Genomic DNA, 21,595 nt, shown 5'->3' with positions numbered 1-21,595 from the left:
ATTGAGACTTTTCCTCAGTATTGGTCTACTAAGAAAAGTGAATATTTGCCCTGTCCCTTCAGTAAATCACAGCTTTAACTTTGAACTTCACAGATTTCAAGATTTGGAGAAGGCCAAGAGTCCACCTGTGAGTCCCTAAAATATCACAGTGCCTCCTGCCATTGCATCTCTGGAGCTGTGTTGCCAATAAAGCTATGTTGCTATTAACGAGACCTTCCCAGCTATGGCTACTCCGTGAACACCTCCATGCTGGGAAAATCCCTGCAGAGAGTGATTTGTGGTAAAGGTAATGCAGTCTCTCTCTTTTTGGGGTTAATCAAGAAACCTTCTCTTAGTTTCTTCACAGGCCATGCCCCCTCTTTCTCAATGGATCTTGATCTTTGGGATAAAAATAAAGAATGGTGCAACAGAGATTGCTAACATCTTCCCTCGCTTGTGAATTGATTGTGGAGGATGTGTGTGGGCATATGTTCTAGTCTTGATTTACTAATCACAGAAAAAATCATACTGCAGCTTTGTTGAAACTTGTCTTGCAAGACACTAAAAGCTGCTCTTGACTTACTAATAATAATAATGAAAAAAGAAAGAAAGATCTGGCTAGGTATTAACCTCATGCTAACCAGAGTAAAACATTCCTTGTACTGAGAACTGAAAGTCTTGTGTTTTGTGATGCCAAAACAATAAAGAGGCTTGATACTTAGATTATTTTTATTTTTTCCCCTGACTCAGGGTGCCTTTAAAGTAAAAATTTACAGATGTTGTTATCTTAAAGTATTTTGTCCAGGAGGCTATTTGTTAGACTAAGGGTTTTTTTAACTTTTTTTCTCCCCCCCCCCCCCCCCCCCCCAAGTGTCCTTGCAAAAAATTCTTCTTCTGTTGCTATTACAAATGATTAGGAAGAAATAAAATGCCTTTTAAAAGGAATGTTGCGCTTGTTCTACAATGGAGACTTACTAGAGATGTTTATTTCTGTTGAATGTATTCACATTCAGTTTTATGTCCTGCTGATACAACTCTTAGCTTATGCTGGTCTGACAAAATAATGCTTCCAGTCTTCGGGTGTTTCCGCTCCATTACCTCGATGTTATATCACTAAATTATTATGATGATATTGCAAACAGCTCTCCAGCAACTATTCCATAATGCCACTGACATAGCCCAACCTCGTTACATTTTGGAGCTCTGAGTCACAATGTTTGGACTTTGGGCTTTTATATTGTTTGAAAATACTTCTCTTGCAAGTGCCCTGTTATGAGCATTACAGTGTGGGTCTATGCAAGGCCAAGGTGTACACATTCTGCAGGAATAAAGATTATTCAGATGTTCCAGAAAGGATGAAGAAGTGTTGAATAAAGAAAAATGTCGGGAAATTCGGCCAGAGCTGTGGCAGCCTTGTCAGTGCTGCTGTTTCTCTTCAGAGTGCACTCCCATACCGTCTGGGGCACACCAGCAGCATTCAGCTGACAGTGTGTTCCCATGGCCCTTAGGAAAAGGTACCTTTGGCCAGCAAAGCAAGGAAAGGCTTCTGAGGGATTCACAGAGGGCAGGTCTGTGGTAGGGTGGAGATACTTAACATACCTTCATGACCTAGCTTGAGGTACTGGAATGCAGGCTCACCACAGCATCTGCAAAGGTATATATATATTGCCATGGCTGGACTGTTTTTAGGTACCCAAGTTATTTCAATACATTGTGTGATGTTATCCACAAAAGATGAAAGAACTTGGGTACTTTACAAATCAAGCATGTGTTAAAATAACTCTCCCAGTGGACTGTGGCATGCCGCTTTCTTTTCTCCTTTGTACCTCAAATAGCAACACACTACATGTAGATAGGGAGCAGGACACTGTAGTTGAAAGTAGCACATCACCCTGTGATTATGTACATGAGGCAAGAATTACAAAATAACGGAATGAACACACTGAAACTACGCAGCATTCCCTATCATAAACTTTAGCAAAAAGCTGTTATTTAAATTGAAGTAAATCACAAATATGTCTTCTGTTACAATGAAGACAAAATTGGAATAAGGCTATGCACCCAGCATACTAAGCATGTACAACAAATTTATCGAGAAGGAGAACTGCTGCTAAGCAGTGTGACAATTTGATATTAAGACTACATAATGCTATAGGACCATTATTTCAAAGGTACTTCAAATTTTATTATCTATAATAGAGTATTTTTATGTTCCTACTTCACCACAATGTTTTGACTTCTAGGTAGGGCCAGTCTGTTACCTACACATCTAGGGAAGCCTTCTTAATTGATTTAAATATTAATTCCTGTGCTTTATCCATACTTGTGCTTCTTCATGGAGGCTATGGTTAATGGTTATGCATATCTGCAAACTGACTACCTCCTGTAATAGCTTCTTTTTCCGACACCAAACAGATTGTTGAGTGATGCAAACTTTCCCCATAAGATTGATACCCTGATTCTTTCCTCTCAAAGCAGCTGTCATTTTGGCATCCTGAGGCTGAAATAAACTTGGCGTGCAGCCTCAGGAACACAGGATCCGAAAGGCTTGCAGTCACTGCTGACAGGCATAGGCTTGTACCGTGACCTGATCCCACTGCATGGTGATTGCCCTGCCATGTGCAGTTGGTCAGCAAGTGCTTGTAACATCTGTTGATTGTTGTTTATTGTCTGCAGAACACTCATCTGCTCAGATTTCTTTTCTAGCTGCTGCACACCTGGCGGATCTGGTAGTTGTATTTCCACAAATACAGACAAATCCGTTCCTTCTCCCAACAACGGTCAGTTGGCTCCAGGGGTGACCGTAACGGGCTTGAAAACTGGCATGTTGAAGGCTGGAGTAGAACACAGAGAACTCCTGGAATCTTTAAATATTAAGTGAAAATGAAGTGATGAAGTGGAACAGAAGGAATTTTTTGACACTGAACGCTTACTCTCTGATAAGCACAGCTGCAACCCACACTGTACTGCAAAAATTCCCAGAGATGGAGTCAGAAAGCGTCATGAGGGACATTAGTGCTTACCTATAATAAGCATGCTTTTTACTAACACAGTGTGTTACTCAAAGGATGGGGACTGTCAACCAAATGTGTGTATGTTCTGGTATCCCAGCTCAGCAGCTGATAGCTGTGCAGAAGCAAACTTGTGAATTTTCAGATTTAGATGGGGCTTTTATAATAAGGCAGAGGAGGAAGGAGAATGCAGAAACCAGATCTGGCTGTGCGTTCTGCTGCAGCTTTCCTCTGTGATACTGGGGCACTCTCTTGCCCTGAAGTAGATTATCAATCTTTTCCACTTGGAAATGGAGATTATAATATTGCTATACCTCACAGGGAAAGAATGAAAATGCTTTTAGATAATCCTTTATGTCCTGCATGGAAAACACACCATTACTATAGAATAGCTGCATTTTATTTGATTAATGTTTAATGTTAAGAACAGTTCCACAGTAAAATGGGTCAGTGTACTCAAGAAGCAAATAATCATGTCTTGATCTAACTGCCAATTAGGTTGCTGAATTACTTAAAAGTGGACCTTGAATCTTGGAGATGCTGATTGACTGAAATGCATGCATAAGTTCCTATTACTCAACTTCTTCTAAAGTCAACGTTATCAGAAATTCACAGAAGTTTACTTGCTTGTATGCTGGAAAACATATTATTTGTCTGGTATACTAAAAACACACACCCACAAGTAAAGAAAAGCAATATATGCATGCCGTGCAAGAAATTTAGGAAAGGTACAGTCCTAGTGAAAGCTGAGAACACCTCTCCCTCACTGTATCATCTTACCATCCTCAGTTGTTCGTGTTCCCAGATGGATGGAATGAGCTGGGATAGGTTTGGGGTGTTCTCTTTGAGACTGCTGGCGCGAGAGACACGTAAATAAACAAGGCAGAGAACTCCCAGCACACCCACACAGGGACTGTTAATTGCAGTTGAAGAAAATGCTTGAGGTCCCTTCCAACCTGGTATTCTATGATGAAAATACACATAGCTGTTATAATGTGTATTTTAGAATAGTTCCTCTTATCACATAAAATAAGACTGGGCTTGTTTAAATGTGAATGCCTGATTTTTAGAACTCTCAGAAAGAGAGAGAATGACCAAGCAAATCATGATCTGGAAATAAACATTAGAGTAGTTACAGTACGTAGAAATGTGGAAATGTGTTTGTGCCATAAATCTTTTACCAATTTATGATGATATTGGAATAGTTGTTTAAAACTCAGTGCCTTAAATCTTGATTGCCTACAAGGCACAAGTCATTTTGCCTTTTCCTAGGAAGGGCACTTAAAATTTAGATGTATAGAAAGATGGGGAAAAAATAGTGAGAAAACTCAATACACAATGAATACAAAATTCAAAACTGCATTTGAAACCTTTCTAATACAACATAAAAATTTGCACTTTCATAATTATTGAATGACCTTTCCTTCCTTGCCCCAGATTTTAGTTGTTTGCAACAAGTGAACGAAAGAACAAATCATTTGAAGTCAGCAAAGCCAACACAGCAGCTTCCATAAAACCCTTTGCCAAACTGATTAGATTTGCAATTCACTGACTAAGCCTGCCTGGTCATGGCAGCATCATGCGATGAATCTTTTCATTGAATAAAACTGGAATTGCAGAGGAACTAATTTTTTTTTTGTATGAATCCTTCTGTAGTGCTTGTTTAAACATGAAATTGTTCCTGATTAACTGATGTGTGAGCAGTCTTATTCTGGAGTTAAAAAAAAAAAAAAATCTTCCTGTTAAGCTTAATGTAGTTGTTTGATAATTAAACAGAAGCAGTTTCTTTCCTTTGGTGGATGTAAATGGTTAGTGGTTGGATAAAGAAGTGGTATTTTTAAAAATTCTTCCTCGGATAACAGATTTTCTTAACTTGTTGGTTTTCTTAATTTCTTAATTTGTTGAACTAAATGAGAAAGTGAAAGGATCTGATAGTTTCTGCATGTAACATAGCAGTACAGGTAGATTGGCATGAAGGTAGAAGAATCCTTTGTTTCTGTGTAATAACTTACAAAGTACCAGAAACTAAAGGTTGCATTGCTCAGCAGGGAGCTTATGAGAACTACAGTGTGTCCTCAGCTTCCACATAACTGCTATTCCCATCCAGGCAAAGCAGGGAGAGAGAACAACCTGATTTTCATTCAGACAGTAACTCAAATCCTGAGCAGAATGGGCCTTTACAGACTTTATTTAGGACTTTTTTTTTTTACAGCCTTTGCATAATTAACATTTTCATCATTGTTAGTGAGCCCGTTAGCAAGTGAGACTTAATATAACAAAAGATTGGATTTGTTCGTTATGGACTGATTTAAAATACTAAAATTAATTAAAACCATATATTGTCCAGAAAAGAAATTTTTTTAAAATGGTGATCCAGATGAAGTAAAAAAGATGACTGTGGGTCTGAGTTCTACCTTGTCCAATTTGTTCTTCAGAAATCAGGATGTTAATCTAAAGAGAAAAGTGAATACATTTGTTATATTTATTTTTATTTCAAAAAGAAAAAAGACTTCTATTAGCAAAGAAAAAGTAAAGAAAGTAGAGAAAGCATCTTTCTGAGGCTGCTAGCTTTAGACCTTAACCAGAGAAGCTGCCTCTGCTGGCTTTGTCTGCAGTGATCTGAAAGCCATATTTAAACATGTCTTGAACACAGGTCCTGTTGAATCAGTGGCAGACACGGTTTGGTTGGTACACGTGAATGAGGTAGCTGTAGTACCAAAATTGTAAAATTGTTATAGACAGTGACTATCAAAAAACCTTAAATCTATTTAAAAAAAAAAAGTCAGATTTCTTTGCATGGTTCTTGTCAATCACTGGAAACCTCTGTGCAAACTGACTGGGCTTTACCTCCTCCATGGAAGCCAAACAGCCAGCTGGCTGCCCTCACAGCTGGGTCTGATCCAGGACCTGATGGGAGAGCAGGTGTAACAAGTGTGGTAATGACCAAGCAGCTGCTTCCACTATTTGCTGCAAGGGGAGCTGGGGGGTCTCAGCTATGCCATGCTGTTACAATAAGGTAGATAGTGACCTAGAGACCAGATTCCTCAAGTGACTGTAATTCCTGGTCTTGTGCTTTGCAGACTCTGTCCCAGGGCCATGGTCCTGCGTGTCTAGCACCCAGTGCAGCTCCTGGAGGTAAGTGCTATCAGGGTTGTGTGGAGTTGTGCTTTGGGTGATGGCCAAAGACTCTTTAGTCAGAGTCTGTGTGAGCTAGAAGAACAAAAGCGTTTTGTCCTGAACAATGATTATTTTTGGCTCTGGATGGAGTTCACATGTGTCCCGTGAAGGTTCATCTTGCTTCCTAATCTCCTGGGGAGAATCTCCAGGGAGATCCAATGAATATCTTACTTGTAAACCTTCTCTCTTCCTCCCCTGCTCCCTGCCAGCACTTACCCAAGAAATACCTTGCTTATTTTTTTAATCTCCTCTGCTAGCCTATGAGCAATGGTTGGCTGCTTTGGCCCAAATTGGCTGGAAGAGGCACATATAGGCAGGCATTGAGAGAGAGTTGGCTAGAATTGCCCAGAAGTTTGTATCTGGTATCGGGTTATGTGTCTCTGCCCTGGTGAACAATGGTACAAGACAAGCAATGTTTCGCTTGCAGGACAGTGTTGTCGATCAAGAAGCATGCATGCTATAGATGGGTCTGGGACGCAGTCAGTGCTACAAGTTTCACCTGTGGTGATGTAAGAGATTTGGGGATATATCTGTCTGGCTGAGAGAGCCACAAAATGGGGCTGCAAAGGGGCCTGTGATGTGTATAATGATGTTTAAGCTTAGGCTGCCCTTACTGGGGGGGAATCTTACATAGTGGTGTTTGTAACTAGTGAATTAGAATACCGCAGATGTTCAAAATGACTGCAGTTTTATGCCTTAGTTATCAGTAATTTTGAAGGAACATCCTTAATTCCTTCCACGGCAATCCAAACCATGGGTGTTTAGTTGCCATTTGTCACCAGCATTTCTCTGATCTCTGCCTAGCTACGCTCATGAAGTGCCTCCAAGTATGTTTACAAAGATGTTTACTCTCCAAACAGCTCAGGCTGGTCATTCTGAAACTACTTAAGGAATGTACCTAACAACTTGGGTGGAAAAATATTCTCTTGATGTAAAAGACTTAAAGAACTGCTGTATAACACTGGTCGCAGTGTTCGCCAAAATTCTGAGTCTGGACTGAAATATTTCTTTCAGCTCGTATTTTTATTTGTGTAATACTTTGTGTATTATATAGAAACATTAAGTTGAAGCCATGATACTAAATGTTAAAAACTCAGACTTAAAGTCTTTAAACCTGGAATATCATGTCAAATTCTAAACAATTTGTCTACAGGGGTAAAATATTTTTATTTTGCAAGCCACTAAAGAACGGCAGAATGATGTCTATAGTTGTTTTAGACATCAAAGAGAAAAAGAAAAGCTATAAGAACATAGCAGCATCTTCATCTGGAATTGTATGTAATCTGATTTAAATATAACAACAAGTAAAAAAGCTGCATCTTAGGAATCTTTCTGAAAAGATAGTAAAGAGAGATTGAGACATTCTTCATTCAGTTGTAAATCATATAAATACGATGAATGTCAGTTCTGTATAATTCAGAATACCAAGTGTGTAAATATAACTATTTTAATCCTCTGGTTTCTAGACTGTTCAGAACAAAGCATTTTGCTTACGTGGTATTGAGCAGTTTGTCTTCCTTACCACTGCAAGCACCTTTCTCTCCTGTGCTGCTGTTTGCTAGTCCTAATGTCATTGTTAACAGAGAACCAAGAACAGCCATAGAGAATATACTAGCAAAAATAATCTGATAGCCTGGCTGCATAAAAATTCAACTGTTTATTGTAGCTGTTGAGATGCATCTGTTCAATAAACGTAAATAATTTGGAGAACATGCATTTCTAAAAATAGTATGTGTATTGCATTCAGGAGAAACCATCCAGAAGGTTGATCCAGGCTACTAACACTTAAAACTACGTTTACGTTTCCAAACTGAAACAACTCTATAGCTTTAGAACTTGCACAGTGAACCAAACCTTTTTGGCCTGTATATTTTTTTTTCATCTGGAACTACATCAGTTATAAAATCAAGCCCCTGTTTTTAAATTAAATGGGAAGGGGAAGTTTACATATTTTGCCTTTTCAGGACCATTTGATGTGTTACATTAGAGCTGCACAGCTGAGTACCCACAAGTTGTGTACTTGTGCGTAGTATGTTTTGTTCATATAAATGATAAAAGTTCAGAAATGTAAAGCATTGTGCCTTGCCTTCCTTCTAGGGAAAGCCTAAAATGGCTTGCCAAGCTCTAGCTTTTCCATCCCACCTCTTCTCTTTTCCAGAAATTATTTTTTTTCCTTTGTAATTAACTACATGGTTCTATGGAGGAGGGAAGTATTGCTGGCACTAAGGCTTGCTCAATATGTAGACACAGCAGGCGAACACCTTGTAGCCCTTTGGCCAAGTATCAACACACCATTAATAAGCAGACAGCTTGAAAACTCAGCAATAGAAGAGCGTTTGTTACAAAAAAAGAGAGGCAGCTTTGATCTGGCCATTGCCTTTCTTAGAATCACCCCGTTATTATGCATAACAGAGTGCTCATGTTTAATGGGTCATCATACCTAATCTTGGTCCTCCTTTATACAGGGATGGTACAAAAGAGGAATTCCTGAAGTACGTGTTAGTTATAGATAACCCACTCTGTGTTTGTTTTGGAGGAAGAGCAAAGGAAGGAAACTGACTTTTTTTTTTTTTTAACTTTTTTTTCTCTCGTCATCTAGAGCAAATGAAAATAGTACAAAAAGATAAGAGACCATCCAAGGTAACTCTAAGCTGTTTGTGTGGAGTTCTGCTCCACCCTGTATACGGTCTATTTTTGTTGTTCCTGCTGTGGTCACTTGAGACAGGTTTTAATATAACTATGTCTTGGAATGCTTGTTACTGCATCTGGAGGTGAGAAAACTCTGTCTCCCCTCAGCAGCCTCCGTGGATAACAACAAACAGGTACAACGTGCCCAGGCAGCGCTGGGGGAGGGAGGGAGAGGGAGAAATCAGATGAAGCTAACATGCCAGTATCATTCAGATGGCTCTGGATGAAAGTATTTCTGTGACTCCTTACCCAAGTTATTGAGTACAAGCATTACCTAAAAAGTAACTATAGTTACTGTAAGAATATTATAAGCATGCCAGTTTAAATGGTCCCGAAGGGCAAACTGCTGAGACTTTGGTACAGACCTCAATGCTATTTTAAAAGACTTGCTTTCAAATCTTTACTAATTACTGTGAAATACATGGATTGTAGTAAGCCTACTTTCTTGTAATTAGTTTGGGACCCTTCCCTCTTGTGGTCCTTTAGTGAAACCATAGGGCGGTGTTTATGCCAGTGCAGTTTTCTGCCATGGCAGCGACTGCGAAGTGATTGAACACTGGATTAAGACTTTGAATGAGTTGGGCATGAAGAGCAAGCAGGGAAGGGCTCTATTAGCAATAAACATCTGGGAGCCTAATTTAACAAAATGTTTTGTTTCCACATTAGATGCACATTTCTGGTGCGTTTTCTCCTCTCTTTTGAGCAAGGGTGTTTTGGACTTGAGCCAAAGACTTGTCTGTACATGGAGTTATCCTAGAATAATTACTCTGGAAAAAGCAGCCTGGACTAACTCCATGGGAGCAGAGTACTGTTCCAGAAGGAGTTATTTGGAGTATCAACATATTTGAGTGCTCTGTCTTGATTGCGCTTTTCTCACTTTTTCTGGAATCTCTTGTGTGAGAAGCTTCTCTCTTTGCGTCTTGGATATCGATAGAAAAGAAGAACAAAGTATCGTCATGCCGCTTGGCACTCCCCAGGTTTTAAAACTTTCCCTAAACCGGAGCACTAAACCAAGACTCTGTTACAAACAGACTGAAGCCTCTCTCTCTCTCTCTCTCTCTCTCTCTTTGGGTGGATGAGGTGCATGAAGGTATGCTTGCAAATATCCTTTTGGAGTTACGGGTGAAAGCATGAGATAAAATGATCTGGGATCCAAACCCACATATTGTTTTCAAACACAGGCAGGGGTAGGAAATTCTAGATCTGTTCAGAGGTAGGAGATGCTGGAGGAATGGGGTTTAAAGACAACATGTATGTAGTCTTGAGTCTCTGTCCTCATGTCAGAAAACAGAGATACATATGCACGGATTTTTTTTTCCCTCTCTTTTCCTCATGGATGTGTTGCTTGGGGAGTACAGACGGAACGTGAGAAGCACCTGTGTGCTGGGGTCGTGCTGTCCGTAGCTCCGTATCACCCTGACAGCATTTCAGAAAGGTGTGAGCACACGGTCGCTACCCTGACGTGCCGCTGGGCCGCACCCAGACCCGTATCCCTTCTTACCGGGGGGTGGGGGTGCGTGTCTCTGCCCTTCCCGCCGCCGGTGCCCGCGGGCTGCGGCCCGGCCCTCACCTGCGGCCGTGACCCGCCCCCGGCACGGCTTTATTCTCCGTTGGGAAGAGAGACGGCGGGGGCGGGGTCCCCCTGCGGGCCCCGGGGACATTTTGTGCCGCGCCGTGCCCTGCCCCCGCGGCGGGGGCGCGGGGCTCCTCGGCGGGGAGCGGGCGCTCGGGGGCCGGGCAGCCCGCGGCGGCGGAGGGCGGGCGGGGCGGGGCGGGGCGGGCTCCGTGACGGCGCGGAGCCGGCGGGGCACAACGGGCGGCCTCGGCGCGGGAGCGGCGGCGCTCGGCAGCTCGGCGGCAGGTTCCCGGCGCCGGCAGGAGCAGATGGCGGCCGCGCTCCTCTTCTACCTGCCCCTCCTGCCGGGGCTGGCCGGCGCCTTCAACCTGGACACGGACAACGTGATCAGCCGGCGCGGGGAGCCGGGCAGCCTCTTCGGCTTCTCCCTGGCCATGCACCGCCAGCTGCAGCCGCAGGAGAGACGGCTGTAAGTGCTCCCGTCCCGGGCCCCCCGCGGGCACCCTCCTCCCTTCCACGGCCGGGAAGCTTCCCCTGGCGGCGGGCCGGGGCCGCCAGCCCCCACCTGGCGGCGGGGAGCGGGGCCGGGCGGCGGGGCGCCCCGCGGGGAGCGGGCCGGGGGGGGCCCTCGGAGGGACGGGGCGGCACCTGCCGCGGCCCGGGGGGTGCCGCGGCGCCGCAGGCCGCCCGGAGCCGGCGTGCGCCCGGGCGGAGCGGCGGGGACGTGCCGGGGAGCGAGGGGAGAAAGGGGGAAGCGGGCGGCAGCCCCCGCGGGGAAACCTTCCCGCCTCGGCCGCCAGAGCGGGCTCCTGCGCGGGTCCCCCGGCCGCTGTGCCCGCCGGGCCCGGGCGGAGCGGGGCGCCGGGAGGCTGGAGCCCGGGGCGGCGCCGACTGCTCCGCCGGTGCTCCGGGGCTGCGGGTGCCTGTCCAGGCTCTGGGGGTTGTTCTCCCGGGGTTACCCGGCCTCGGGTAAGGCGGGGGCTGCTGTTCGGGACGGAACCTGCCCGGGAGTGCAGGTGGGAGGTGGTACAAGGAAGACGGGAAAAATAAATCAGTGTTGGTGGCATACGGGTGAAAGCTAGGAACTTCCTTCGGGAAATTCAGGAAGCAAAGTAAGGCTCTTTTGTACGTCTTGAGAATCCTTGCCTCTTGAGTGCATCTGAGCAGTGCCTGACCCCACCCTATCCAGTGGTGCTGGATGGAGTGTGTCTTGTATGAGGTATTGTTACTAAATAAATGTCCTTTCCTCAAATACTTAGTTTTAATCAAGGGAAGACAAGCCTGTAATCCATATAGAGTTAATGGGAGAAGGAAGCTGGAAAGAAATCATATCCTTCATAAACTTAGCTGGTAAACTTACTTAGAAGTCCTCTGGGCCGTTTTGCTCATGCTTGCGTTCTGTGTGATTTCATAAAAATTGCAGCGTGTAAAGGAATGTAAATCACAAATACCCGTGTTCCGTCTTCCATCTAGTAGGCAAAATGACCCATGGCATCTTGGAGAAACACAGGTCTGTGAGCTCCTTTTCAGAGGCCTTTATCTTAATTCTTGACAGGATTACTCTTGTATTGGTCTCGTTTTAGTTCTACTAAGAAGGCAGCGCCTGAAGCTTGTTAGTTTCCCATTGTACTGTCAGTACTGCTAGAATGAGTGCGTCAGAATATGCAGAGACAGAAAGCCAATTACTGAGAAGCCAGTAGAAACACAAGAGCGGTCACAGTATTCAAGCTAGTCTGTAATATTTGGCTGAAGTGCTTCAGAGATTATTAGCATGAAAGTTCTGTATTGTATGTATAGGAAGTGCTTCCTCAGGCAGTCCAGATCTGGGGACAGAGCAGAACCAGATGTTATCTGCCTTGATATGGCTCTCTGAATCCAGGCTTTCATGAGAAGCAAGGGTCTCTGATAGAGACAAAACCAGACCAGAGAAACCATGTTTTATGGTGATGCGCGCTTCTGAGTATGAGATGTCTTGGCCATTTTTCAAATCTACTCATGAGTTACAGCATAAAGAATTTGAGTGCTACCCTGGGTAGCTGCTGGGTGTCTTGGAATGAAACCTTTTATATCACACAGGCGTGTTATAGTCACTTCAAGCATTGTTTCTATGTCTGTAAGCATAGCGGTGTGTGGCTGTAAGGAAGCAAGACATTAAACGTGCCAAACTGTAACTATCTTTCCTCAGGGCAGAGGTGTGTTTAGCTCGCTTTGTGCAAGTTCTGTCTCATGAAACCGATGGGAGTTTTGCTGGGGAAACTTGAAGTGAAGCCTCCCGTGTTAGGCTGCATATTTATATCAGCTAAAAATGAGCAACGTTGAACTAATACCAAACGATTTGTGTGTTCTGTTCCACGGAAACTACATGCAGTTTCTAAATAGCTTGACAAGCTTGATAGGTGTCTGCAGTCTGGATATGCAGTAAAGGTGGAAAGTTAGGGGAATGGAGGTCATACTGAGGTCTCCTACTGAGAAATAAATATCTCTAATGCCTGTATGCTGCCTGTTATGGGTAACAGCAGGAATTTTAGTAGTTTGTTCTCAGGGGTGCAGTACCTCTGCATTCCCAACTACATTTTTGTTTGTGTCTTACCTCTGCTGCAAAAGTGGTTTTATGTGCATCTATCCCTTCGTCAGATAGAAGTATTTATTTTACCCCTTCTTCTCGAATGGATGCTAACTTCAAAGCTCAGTTACCGTTTGATTGTGAGCACTGTGAAGTAGTTGCCAAAAATACACAAGCCCCATTTCATCATTGAAACTTAATTAAAAGTGACACTTGGGTTCTCATCTGGCAGGGACCACCATTCCAAAAAAACCTGCCAACCCGAGTACCCCCTGCCCCTCCAATTTTACAAAATTAGAAATGGTTTGTAACAGATGTGGAAGATCAGTCAATCCTTGGAAAAAGAAGCAAATGAGAGAAGGTGAAATACATGAATTCTATTCAAGGGCTGTTTTAGTCTGTGGCTTGGAGCAAGGCTTGATAAAACAAACTAAATGATGGATAATTTTTCTCTTGCCTCGCTTAAGTGGTTCTTAAGCTAAATGGTTCCCTCTTCCTCACACCGGATAAGTCAGTGTTAAACATTATGAAAATCCTCTGTAAAGATGAGGGTGGAGAATGTCTAGGAAGTGTGACAAGGGTTGTCAAGCGTTGGAACAGGCTGCCCAGGGAAGTGGTTGAGTCACCATCCCTGGAGGTATTTAAAAGACGTGTAGATGTGGCACTTAGGCATATGGTTTAGTGGTGAACTTGGCAGTGTTAGGTTTATGGTTGGACTTGATGATCTTAAAGGTCTTTTCCAACCTAAATTATTCTATGATTCTATGAAATAAAGGTACAGCTGAAATGGCCTTTAATTAAACACGGTATTTGCTTTTGATCACCTTTTTTCTTAGTCACAGGATACTCCGGATTACCTATTAGCTTTGAATAGCAATCTTTTCATTTGTTAGTGTTAGCTACTAATGCCATGTTTGCTAATGAGGAATTACTTAACTCCCTACAGCATAGGTAGATGACTGTTCAAGAACTGCTTTGACTTTAGTTGTAAATGGTACTGAGTATAAGGCTATGGACTAGTAACAGGATTTCATTTTTCTTTGTGAATATCTTTGGGTGAGAAAAGTTGGAAAGTTTGTCAGTTGGAGAGGAGAAAAACTTTACTAATTCATAGTGACGGAAAGTAAGACTGCTCATGGCATGTGGGTGTGAAAGACAGCCAAACGCAATCTTAATGTGCATCAGGGGAGCGTTAATGTTGGAGGTACTAAGGGCAGCCTGCCTGGATTTCTGTGTATGGTTCTGTTTCATTGTCAAGCACAGTGAATCCAGTAGCAGAAGAGCCTAATGGGGCTCTAAGAGAGCTGGGCTTGTTGCCCTGTATAAGATAGTTCTGTTTTTAATCTGTCAATATGACGAAAATAAGGGAGTTCTGGTTCTGCAAGGGGGTCGTGGCACAACGGCAGTGCGTTTTGACTGCAGACTGGAAGAAGGCTTGTAACTTGGAGGGGCCTGAGACTCAGGGACAGCGTAGCTATAGGAGTAATGGGGTTAAAGTTCAAGTAGTCCTGTGATGGAGAATGCGAGTGTATCTAGTGTCTGTAAATGGGGACTACACTCGCTATATATAAAAGCTACTATATATTATAAATATGTTACTATTATAATAAATATATTATTACTAGTGACTCTATATATAGTGAGTATAGTCATATATGTGTAATTTTATGTATATAGAATATATATATAAAGGATATATATGTATAAATACTCTATGTAAGATGTCCAGCAGGTTTGTTCCAGTCCTTTTTGGTTGTAATTCACACAAATTTAAGCAAATGCCTTGAATTAGACCATAAGCCCCAAGAATACCTAAGTTCTAAATTTGTGTATAACTTCACTTGCAAGTAATTCTGACATTATTTTCAGTAGAGATATGGAGCTGAATTCCTGTAGGCTTCTTGTTATTGTTTGAGGCAAAAAAGGATGAGATAGTAGTAATCAACATTCAAGACCTTCTCATCAGCTGAAAAGCTGTGTGGTTGAAAGCTATGGGTAGGCGTTTTATGTCAAGACTGCACTGACCATTAGCAACCATAAAGTCCTAAAAATTGCAGTATCTTATTGAAATTTTTACTTGTGGCAGGTTTTGCTGATACTGCATATCTCTACTGTGAGCTGTTACATCAATACATGACGAAGTTGCCTTTGGTCAGCAGGGCTGCTGACATTGCTGTACTGCTGCAGTGCATCCTCAGTGGCATTTAGCCAGTACTTCTGTATTGACTGAGGGCTTCTGCTCATAGGCAGTTTGCTCCAGCAACAAAAGAGCTGGATTATGCTGGTCTGCAGTGGAGAATGACAATATTGGCTTGCAGAGGTGGTGTAGTGTAATTCAAGCTTCAGATGGACTGAATTAATAACAGTGCGTATTTACATCTTCAGGATTTAAATGCTTTAATAATGCTGGTCTTTAGTACTTCAGTCAAAAAAAAAAAAAGGAAAATTAAAAATAAATCCTTCTTTTTAAAGTCTGTGTCTACTGTCTCATTGCACTTAGTATTTTTTTTTTTCTTGAGTGTGTCTCTGTTTTTGTCTATGCAAACTATTCTTGGATAACCTGCTTAGCATGCTTGATTACTTTCTTAATTAGTGATAGCAGAGGAGTTTGTCTCTGTTAGAGATAGATGTCCTGTGGCAAAGGTCAGGACCAAATGAAGTTGGGAAGGAGGAGGGAGGAGTAGTTTAAGAGTTTCCCTGTAGTGGTAAGGGGAAGATTTTTAAAAAGAAGATCCATTGTACTAATATCATGGGTGAAAGAAGTGAGAAGATACATTTACATTGCATAAGGGGGAAGAATGTGGAATTGCTATAGGTGGAGTCAAACTGCAGAAGGCAAGCTTTCTCCCAGTGCTAAGTTTGAGTTTTGCTGCGAGTTATCTGTGGCAGAGACACAGCTGACAGGTTTGCAGGTCAGGTATACAAAAGATTGGAAACTATCATATAATTGTCACTATCTGACTCCTGTTCTTGCAGGTAGAAAAGAAGAGGTCAACATCTTTATTTTTGTTTTATTTTTTGTTGTTTTCCTCAAAGGAGCAGGAAAGAATTGTGCACTCAGTCCTGCAGAACTCTACTAAGGCGAGAAGGATGAAATGGAGCATTGAGCTGGTGTACAGTAGGAAGCTGCAGTAGTGAAACCACTTCCGTCAATGTAGAAAAAGAGCAGACCCTGCAAGGCACTAGTGAAGTCACAGGTCATACAGCAAAAATGTGCTTCTACCAGGACGGTTTAGTCCAGGTGGCTCTAAAAAGGCTATGTCAGGATAGATGTGCTACGGTACAGTCCTTTGCTGTTAGCTGTGTGAGTTCACAGGTTCAGCTTCAGTGTAGTGTTAACTGGTGTGACAGACATTCATAGCATAAAGCTAGCCTTCTCACACGGGAAGTGGCAAACCTCTTAACCCAGTCCTCCTTCCCCTTGAGAAACTTGTTTTTCAAGAGGTTATATACTTTTCAGATAACTTTTTTTTTTTTTTTAATGGTCACCTGTAAGTGCATAAGAATCTTAAGGAACCCTGTGGTAGATGTGTTATTTTTCTTATGCTGGTGTTATTAAGAATTAAGAAAATTCATTGCTGTGCTAGTGGGAGCCTTCCATGAATAAGGGACTGTAGCATATGCCTTTCGTCAGCAGTGATGATAAATGGTCTTGTGTGCAGACTCCAGCTTTGAGAAACAGCCTAGGCTATCAGCTTCAATTACAGCTCATAAAATTGTTATGTTCTTACTGGAAGATGCTTGTACCTGATACAACTCCTTGGTTTCATAGCTTTTTGTTTTCACCTATGCTGAGCTTGATGGATGAATCAGTTTCTAATGTAAGAGGTATCATCATGGTGGGGTTGCTAGAGCATAACATTTACAGGGTAGGGGTGTGACAGGTTTAGAAGCATTTTGGCTTCTGCTTTCTTACTTTTAAATGTCTCAATAGATGTGGATGGAAATTTGTAGAGGCACAAATTCCTCTCTCTTCAGGCTATGTGTTTGGAAAGAGAAGGGTGTTCTGTAAGCTGTTACTCTCTGTAAAACACAGACCTGCCAAGCCATTCCAAGAGCATTGAAATATTAGTGATGGCTCAATTAACCAAAATTGCTTTAAATTCCTCTGGTCCAACTCTGTTGTACTCATCCCTTTCTAAAAGGATGAAATTTATGTCAGGTAGTTCTTATTGAATAATATTATGATATAAATCAACCCTGATGAATGCAGCAGATGCTAGCCCAGCGAGCTCTATTGCCGCCAAAGTATTAGACACATCTCGGAAAACAGATCAAAAACTTAATCTTGCATCCTCTAAAGCCAGCAAGGTTAAAATAGTGTAACTGGAACAGAATAACACAATGCAGGCAAGGAGAGACCTTGATCTCAGGAAGGAGGAGAAAGGCTTTTCTCTTTGCTAAAGTAAGTGAAACCTAATGAACTGCACAACGTATGACTTAAGGACAAAGGAAAAGCATTCTCCTTGACAAGTTGTGGTGTTCTTGAGTGGGGGCTGTGGGTCCTGACAACTCTGCTTAATGATGCCGGAAGGCTGGGCAGGAAAGTGTTGGGGGGAGGGCTCACAACTGGAAAGACCAGCCAGCAGCTATTCTCTTGCTTTCCAAACTCTGCTGATGTAGACACACACAAATGGGCAAAAGTAGACATGTCTTTGTGCATGTCTGACATAAAGCCTTCAGTGAAACTGTCTGTGAGGTATTCCGTTGTGAAAAGGAGTTGTAGTCCTTAATGGTGTTTGCTCTAAATACTGGGGGAAGTCATCCTGTACCCTCTTAGTCTGACTTTTAGGTCGATTTGAGAACTGTAGTTGTCAGTTGGATGGGTTGAAATGCGTTTGAAGAGCGCAACCACTTACCCTCTGAAAGCCGAGGTGAGAGTGAGCTGGAGAAGCGTTTTTTTTCTGCAGTTCCCTTCATGCAGTGAGAGGTGGGGTGCTGACTGGGGTATGCGTGCTGCATGCGTGCTCTGCCCTGGTTCTCAGCTGCGTGGGCTGGAGCTGAGCAAAGAATCAAGGCTCTCTGCAGTGCTGGCATCCTGAAAACTTCAGCTGGCAGGCAGCTGCTTGAAGCTCATTGCTGTCCTGATCTTACGGACTGACTGGCGCAATAAACTTTATGGTGCTCTTTAGACTTAAAATGTGACCCCGTCAGCTACAGAAGGGTAGGAAGTGAGGGAGACGGAGAATATTGGTCAAGATGCAGGGATGTAGAGTGAACCATTTAAGTATCTGAAGAATGTAGCATGCACAACACGAGGCCTGCTTTCTGTGTGCTGCTCTCTTCCAAAGGCACAGGATTTGGGACAGACGTTCCAGGAGTCCTTCTGCAATAGGGACGTTAAAGGGAGCACTATATCATTGTTATCTATGAGCTGGAATCTTAAGATTTAGCATTTTTACTTGAGGACATAGTTTTCCTTTGGGTTCTGTTTTCATTACTTGAGAGCAGCAAAGAGCTTTCAGACAGATGTGCACAGAGAAATGAGATGTACTGGTAGTGTTGGGCGCAGAGGTGCAGCCGTAGCGTATCTTCCGATAATAATTCTGACACAATTTCTGTATCAATTTCACTCTTGTGCTGGCTACCTTGGTAATGAATAAGACTCTTTAAGCTGACATATACTTTTAAGAATAAACCGTAAGGCAGCCCTACCATCAGGTATAGATCCGGCTTCATCCAGATATGGAGTTGTATGTACTGTATTGTCTACTCTTAAAAATACTATTCACCTGTGTAGAGAGTACTAATTCATCCTTTTTTTTGTTACGATCTAGTAGAAAAACATCTTGTACCATGGCAGGAAATAATAAATACTCTGTGTTGTATCTTCTTCAGAAATACTGGCTAACCCCATCAGTCTGCACCTGGGCTGTTTGATGGATCCAATCTGTAACTGTACAAGACAAATGTAAATCTTTGTAGTATGACTATCAAATTAAGTTTATTTAATTAAACAATTTTTATTTAAGTTTCTGAGAAGTCTCTTTACTATCGACTGCCCTTTAATAAATATCCTGCAGTTGTCTAGGCTCTTTCATCCAAAAATCTCAATGTAATTTATAGTGATACTATTTCTTTAACTGAAAAATAGGAATGAAGAGGAGCATGAAGTCACTGTTGCGATGATAGCTATGATGAGTGCATTGTTCTGTGTAGTATATGTTACTAGTGCTGCTAAAGTTAATTTGTAAATAACAAAGAAAAACTTATGCAGAAGCAAGACAGGTAGGTTGGCTTCTCATAAACGTTTTTTCTTAAAGGGTAACAAGCAGAGACGAATGGTTTACTGATCTAATTTGTTGCTGTCTGGATTCTCCACAAAATAAAACAGAACATTCCCAAATTGGTATATTGGGTTGCCTGGCACGTTACAGCAGAAAATTGTTCACCGGTCAGCATGGGCCGTTCTTTTCCCCTCTGTTAAACTCTATCCAAAACCCTTTCTGCGTGTGCCAGAGCAACTGTCAGTTTTGTAAGGGATGCAATCTGGTAAGTTTCCATAGGAGATACCTCAATTCATTTCGGAAGAACTGCCGTTTAAAATCAGCTGTTGTTTAAATGTTTCAGAACCAACATGGGGCTGGATGAATCATTCTAGCCATAACTGTAAAAATGCCATGTTTTGGGGACATATTCTAGGGAAAGAAGGCGGCTGAGATTAGGTTGTCGGGCAAATGTCTGTTTAAAAACAAGTAAGCAAAAATCCATATTACTGAATGAGCAGATGGTGGTCTGTACTGTGAAATGTTAGCTAGAAAATTAATACCTCATAGTGGTATTTAACAAGGGTAGGTACAGTAAGAGGCACAGGAATATTTGAAGAAAGAAGTATACAAAATGGTCTGGAAAATATTGAATAATTCATTTATTAGCATTAGATATTGTTGGTTGAGATATATGTAAGCAAGTTGCTGCTTTGAAACAATGGCAGAAGAATATAGCCTAGAAGAGCAGACGTGAACATGGGAAAAAAAGTTTCACTTCCATTTTTAAGGGAATTCTTCAGTATATTAAAAATAAGTGAACTGAACCATAGGTTAATAGAGCTCCCTTCACAACTTTAGCATCACGCGTACTGTGTTCTTGGTAAGATGCACTTCCCTTGGGTTTGAGGTGTCAAGAGTATCACATGTTCTAAGACTATTTTGAGAATTCCCTAACTATTGCTTTGAAAAAGAGAATTGCAGTTATGTTGTTTTAGTTTAAAGAACATGCCAGATGTATTCTGCTATGAAGTACCTGAGATTAGATTTTGTATCAAAATTATAGTAAAAGGTAAAAAGTACTGGTTCTTGCATTGTGATTTTTCGGAGCATTTGCTAGTATGGACTGACCGTTTTTGGCTCTGTTGGAACATGGGCTGTTTTTCTCGTTTCCTCTTACAGAACTGCATCTAAAAATATGTCATTTCCTAATATTGATTTCCTTTAAGCAGTTGTACTAATGTGTGTGAGGATGTTTTGACTGTTTGGAAGCGAGAAGGTCTGCAGGATCAGGAACAGAGGCGAGAGGGTTTCATGGGATGCTCCCTGTCTAGATGCTGTCTACAGCATAAAACTGGACTCAGCTCCCTCCAGGGTAACGCGTATGGATCCTGCACTGGATTTCACTGTCAGCTGTCGAGCTTCTAGGTTGCTTTTCAGCTGTCTGTATTCTTCTTTGCATTTGTTTTCTATTTTCAAGGAGTTTGGAGATCTTTGAGAAACAAGGAACAGCAAGTAGGAATGATCAGCGTTGTTGCTACTGGAGTTTGCCGATAGTGTCCGTAGGAATGGCAGGCGTTCTTACAGAGGCTGAGTGTCTTCCTTTTTAGTGAAGATGACAAAAGCAATTTTTCAAATGGAGCTAAATATGCTTAGCTTCTGCCTGCTTCAGCTGGCATTGATGCCCTCCTCAAAAGTAGGTCTGTAAAATATATCTTTAAAAAACAAGGCAAAACAAGATTGCAGATATGCTGGGAACAACTCATCTCTGTAATGCCTGAGGTGGTTTGCTCAGCAGCACATGCGTGGGTCAAAGGTCTGAGGGAAATGCATGTTTATCCTGGAAGCGCTCAAAAGTGGCAACCAGCTGTTGCTGATAGCAAGCACATTATCATCGTTTGCAGTTGAATTTTCTGCGTCCTTCTTTTCTCATAGCTCTTTTCACGTTACTCTTGTATGTGAATTGTAAGGATTGGTTAGCCTTGCACTTTGTCATCGATACTGCTGAAGCTGCATAGTGGTTAGATCCGCTGGCTCTTAGACCTTAGCTGTGTCTAGCAGAGTGTGTAAAAAGAAATCACGGCTCATATTTAATTATTCATGTTTGTTTAGTGTGAAACAAACCTTAAGTGAAAATCATGTTATTTTCTTGGCCAAAGATGCTAAAATAAATTAGGTATATTTTTTTCTTATATAGCCAAGTCTTGTAGCTGCTACTAAAAATATGGCATAATTGTGCAAGTCCCCGTAAACTTTTCATCCACTCGACTTATTTTTCTGCTAGAGATATGTTTGATAATTACATAGTGTGGCCCCAGAATACTGCTTGAAGAGGCAGGTTTCTTCTCTCTTCTAAGCCAAGCTATATTCCTGCATATAGTGGAAGAATACTTTG

At 42.1% G+C, this 21,595-nt stretch overlaps 1 protein-coding gene across 6 annotated transcripts in view; it reads left to right on the top strand.

Moving 5' to 3' along the window:
• Window positions 1–6,106: 6,106 nt before the first annotated feature.
• Window positions 6,107–21,595, top strand: part of ITGA6 (integrin subunit alpha 6) — a 51,012-nt gene continuing 35,523 nt past the window's right edge. For 4 of the 6 annotated variants that reach the window (XM_087733321.1, XM_087733318.1, XM_087733316.1 and 1 more), the window contains exon 1: window positions 10,650–10,900. In XM_087733321.1, coding sequence (XP_087589447.1) covers window positions 10,740–10,900 — 161 coding nt within the window. In that variant the 5' untranslated portion in view covers window positions 10,650–10,739. Of the gene's footprint in view, window positions 6,126–8,970; window positions 8,990–10,649; window positions 10,901–21,595 lie in introns of those variants that run through there. The other 2 variants (XM_087733317.1, XM_087733319.1) reach the window with 2 other exon arrangements.

Source organism: Nipponia nippon, unplaced genomic scaffold, assembly GCF_047370975.1.
Source record: "Nipponia nippon isolate SJK-2023a ecotype South Korea unplaced genomic scaffold, ASM4737097v1 scaffold_5, whole genome shotgun sequence".
NCBI lineage: Eukaryota > Metazoa > Chordata > Aves > Pelecaniformes > Threskiornithidae > Nipponia > Nipponia nippon.
This window is presented reverse-complemented; position numbering and strand designations above follow the sequence as displayed.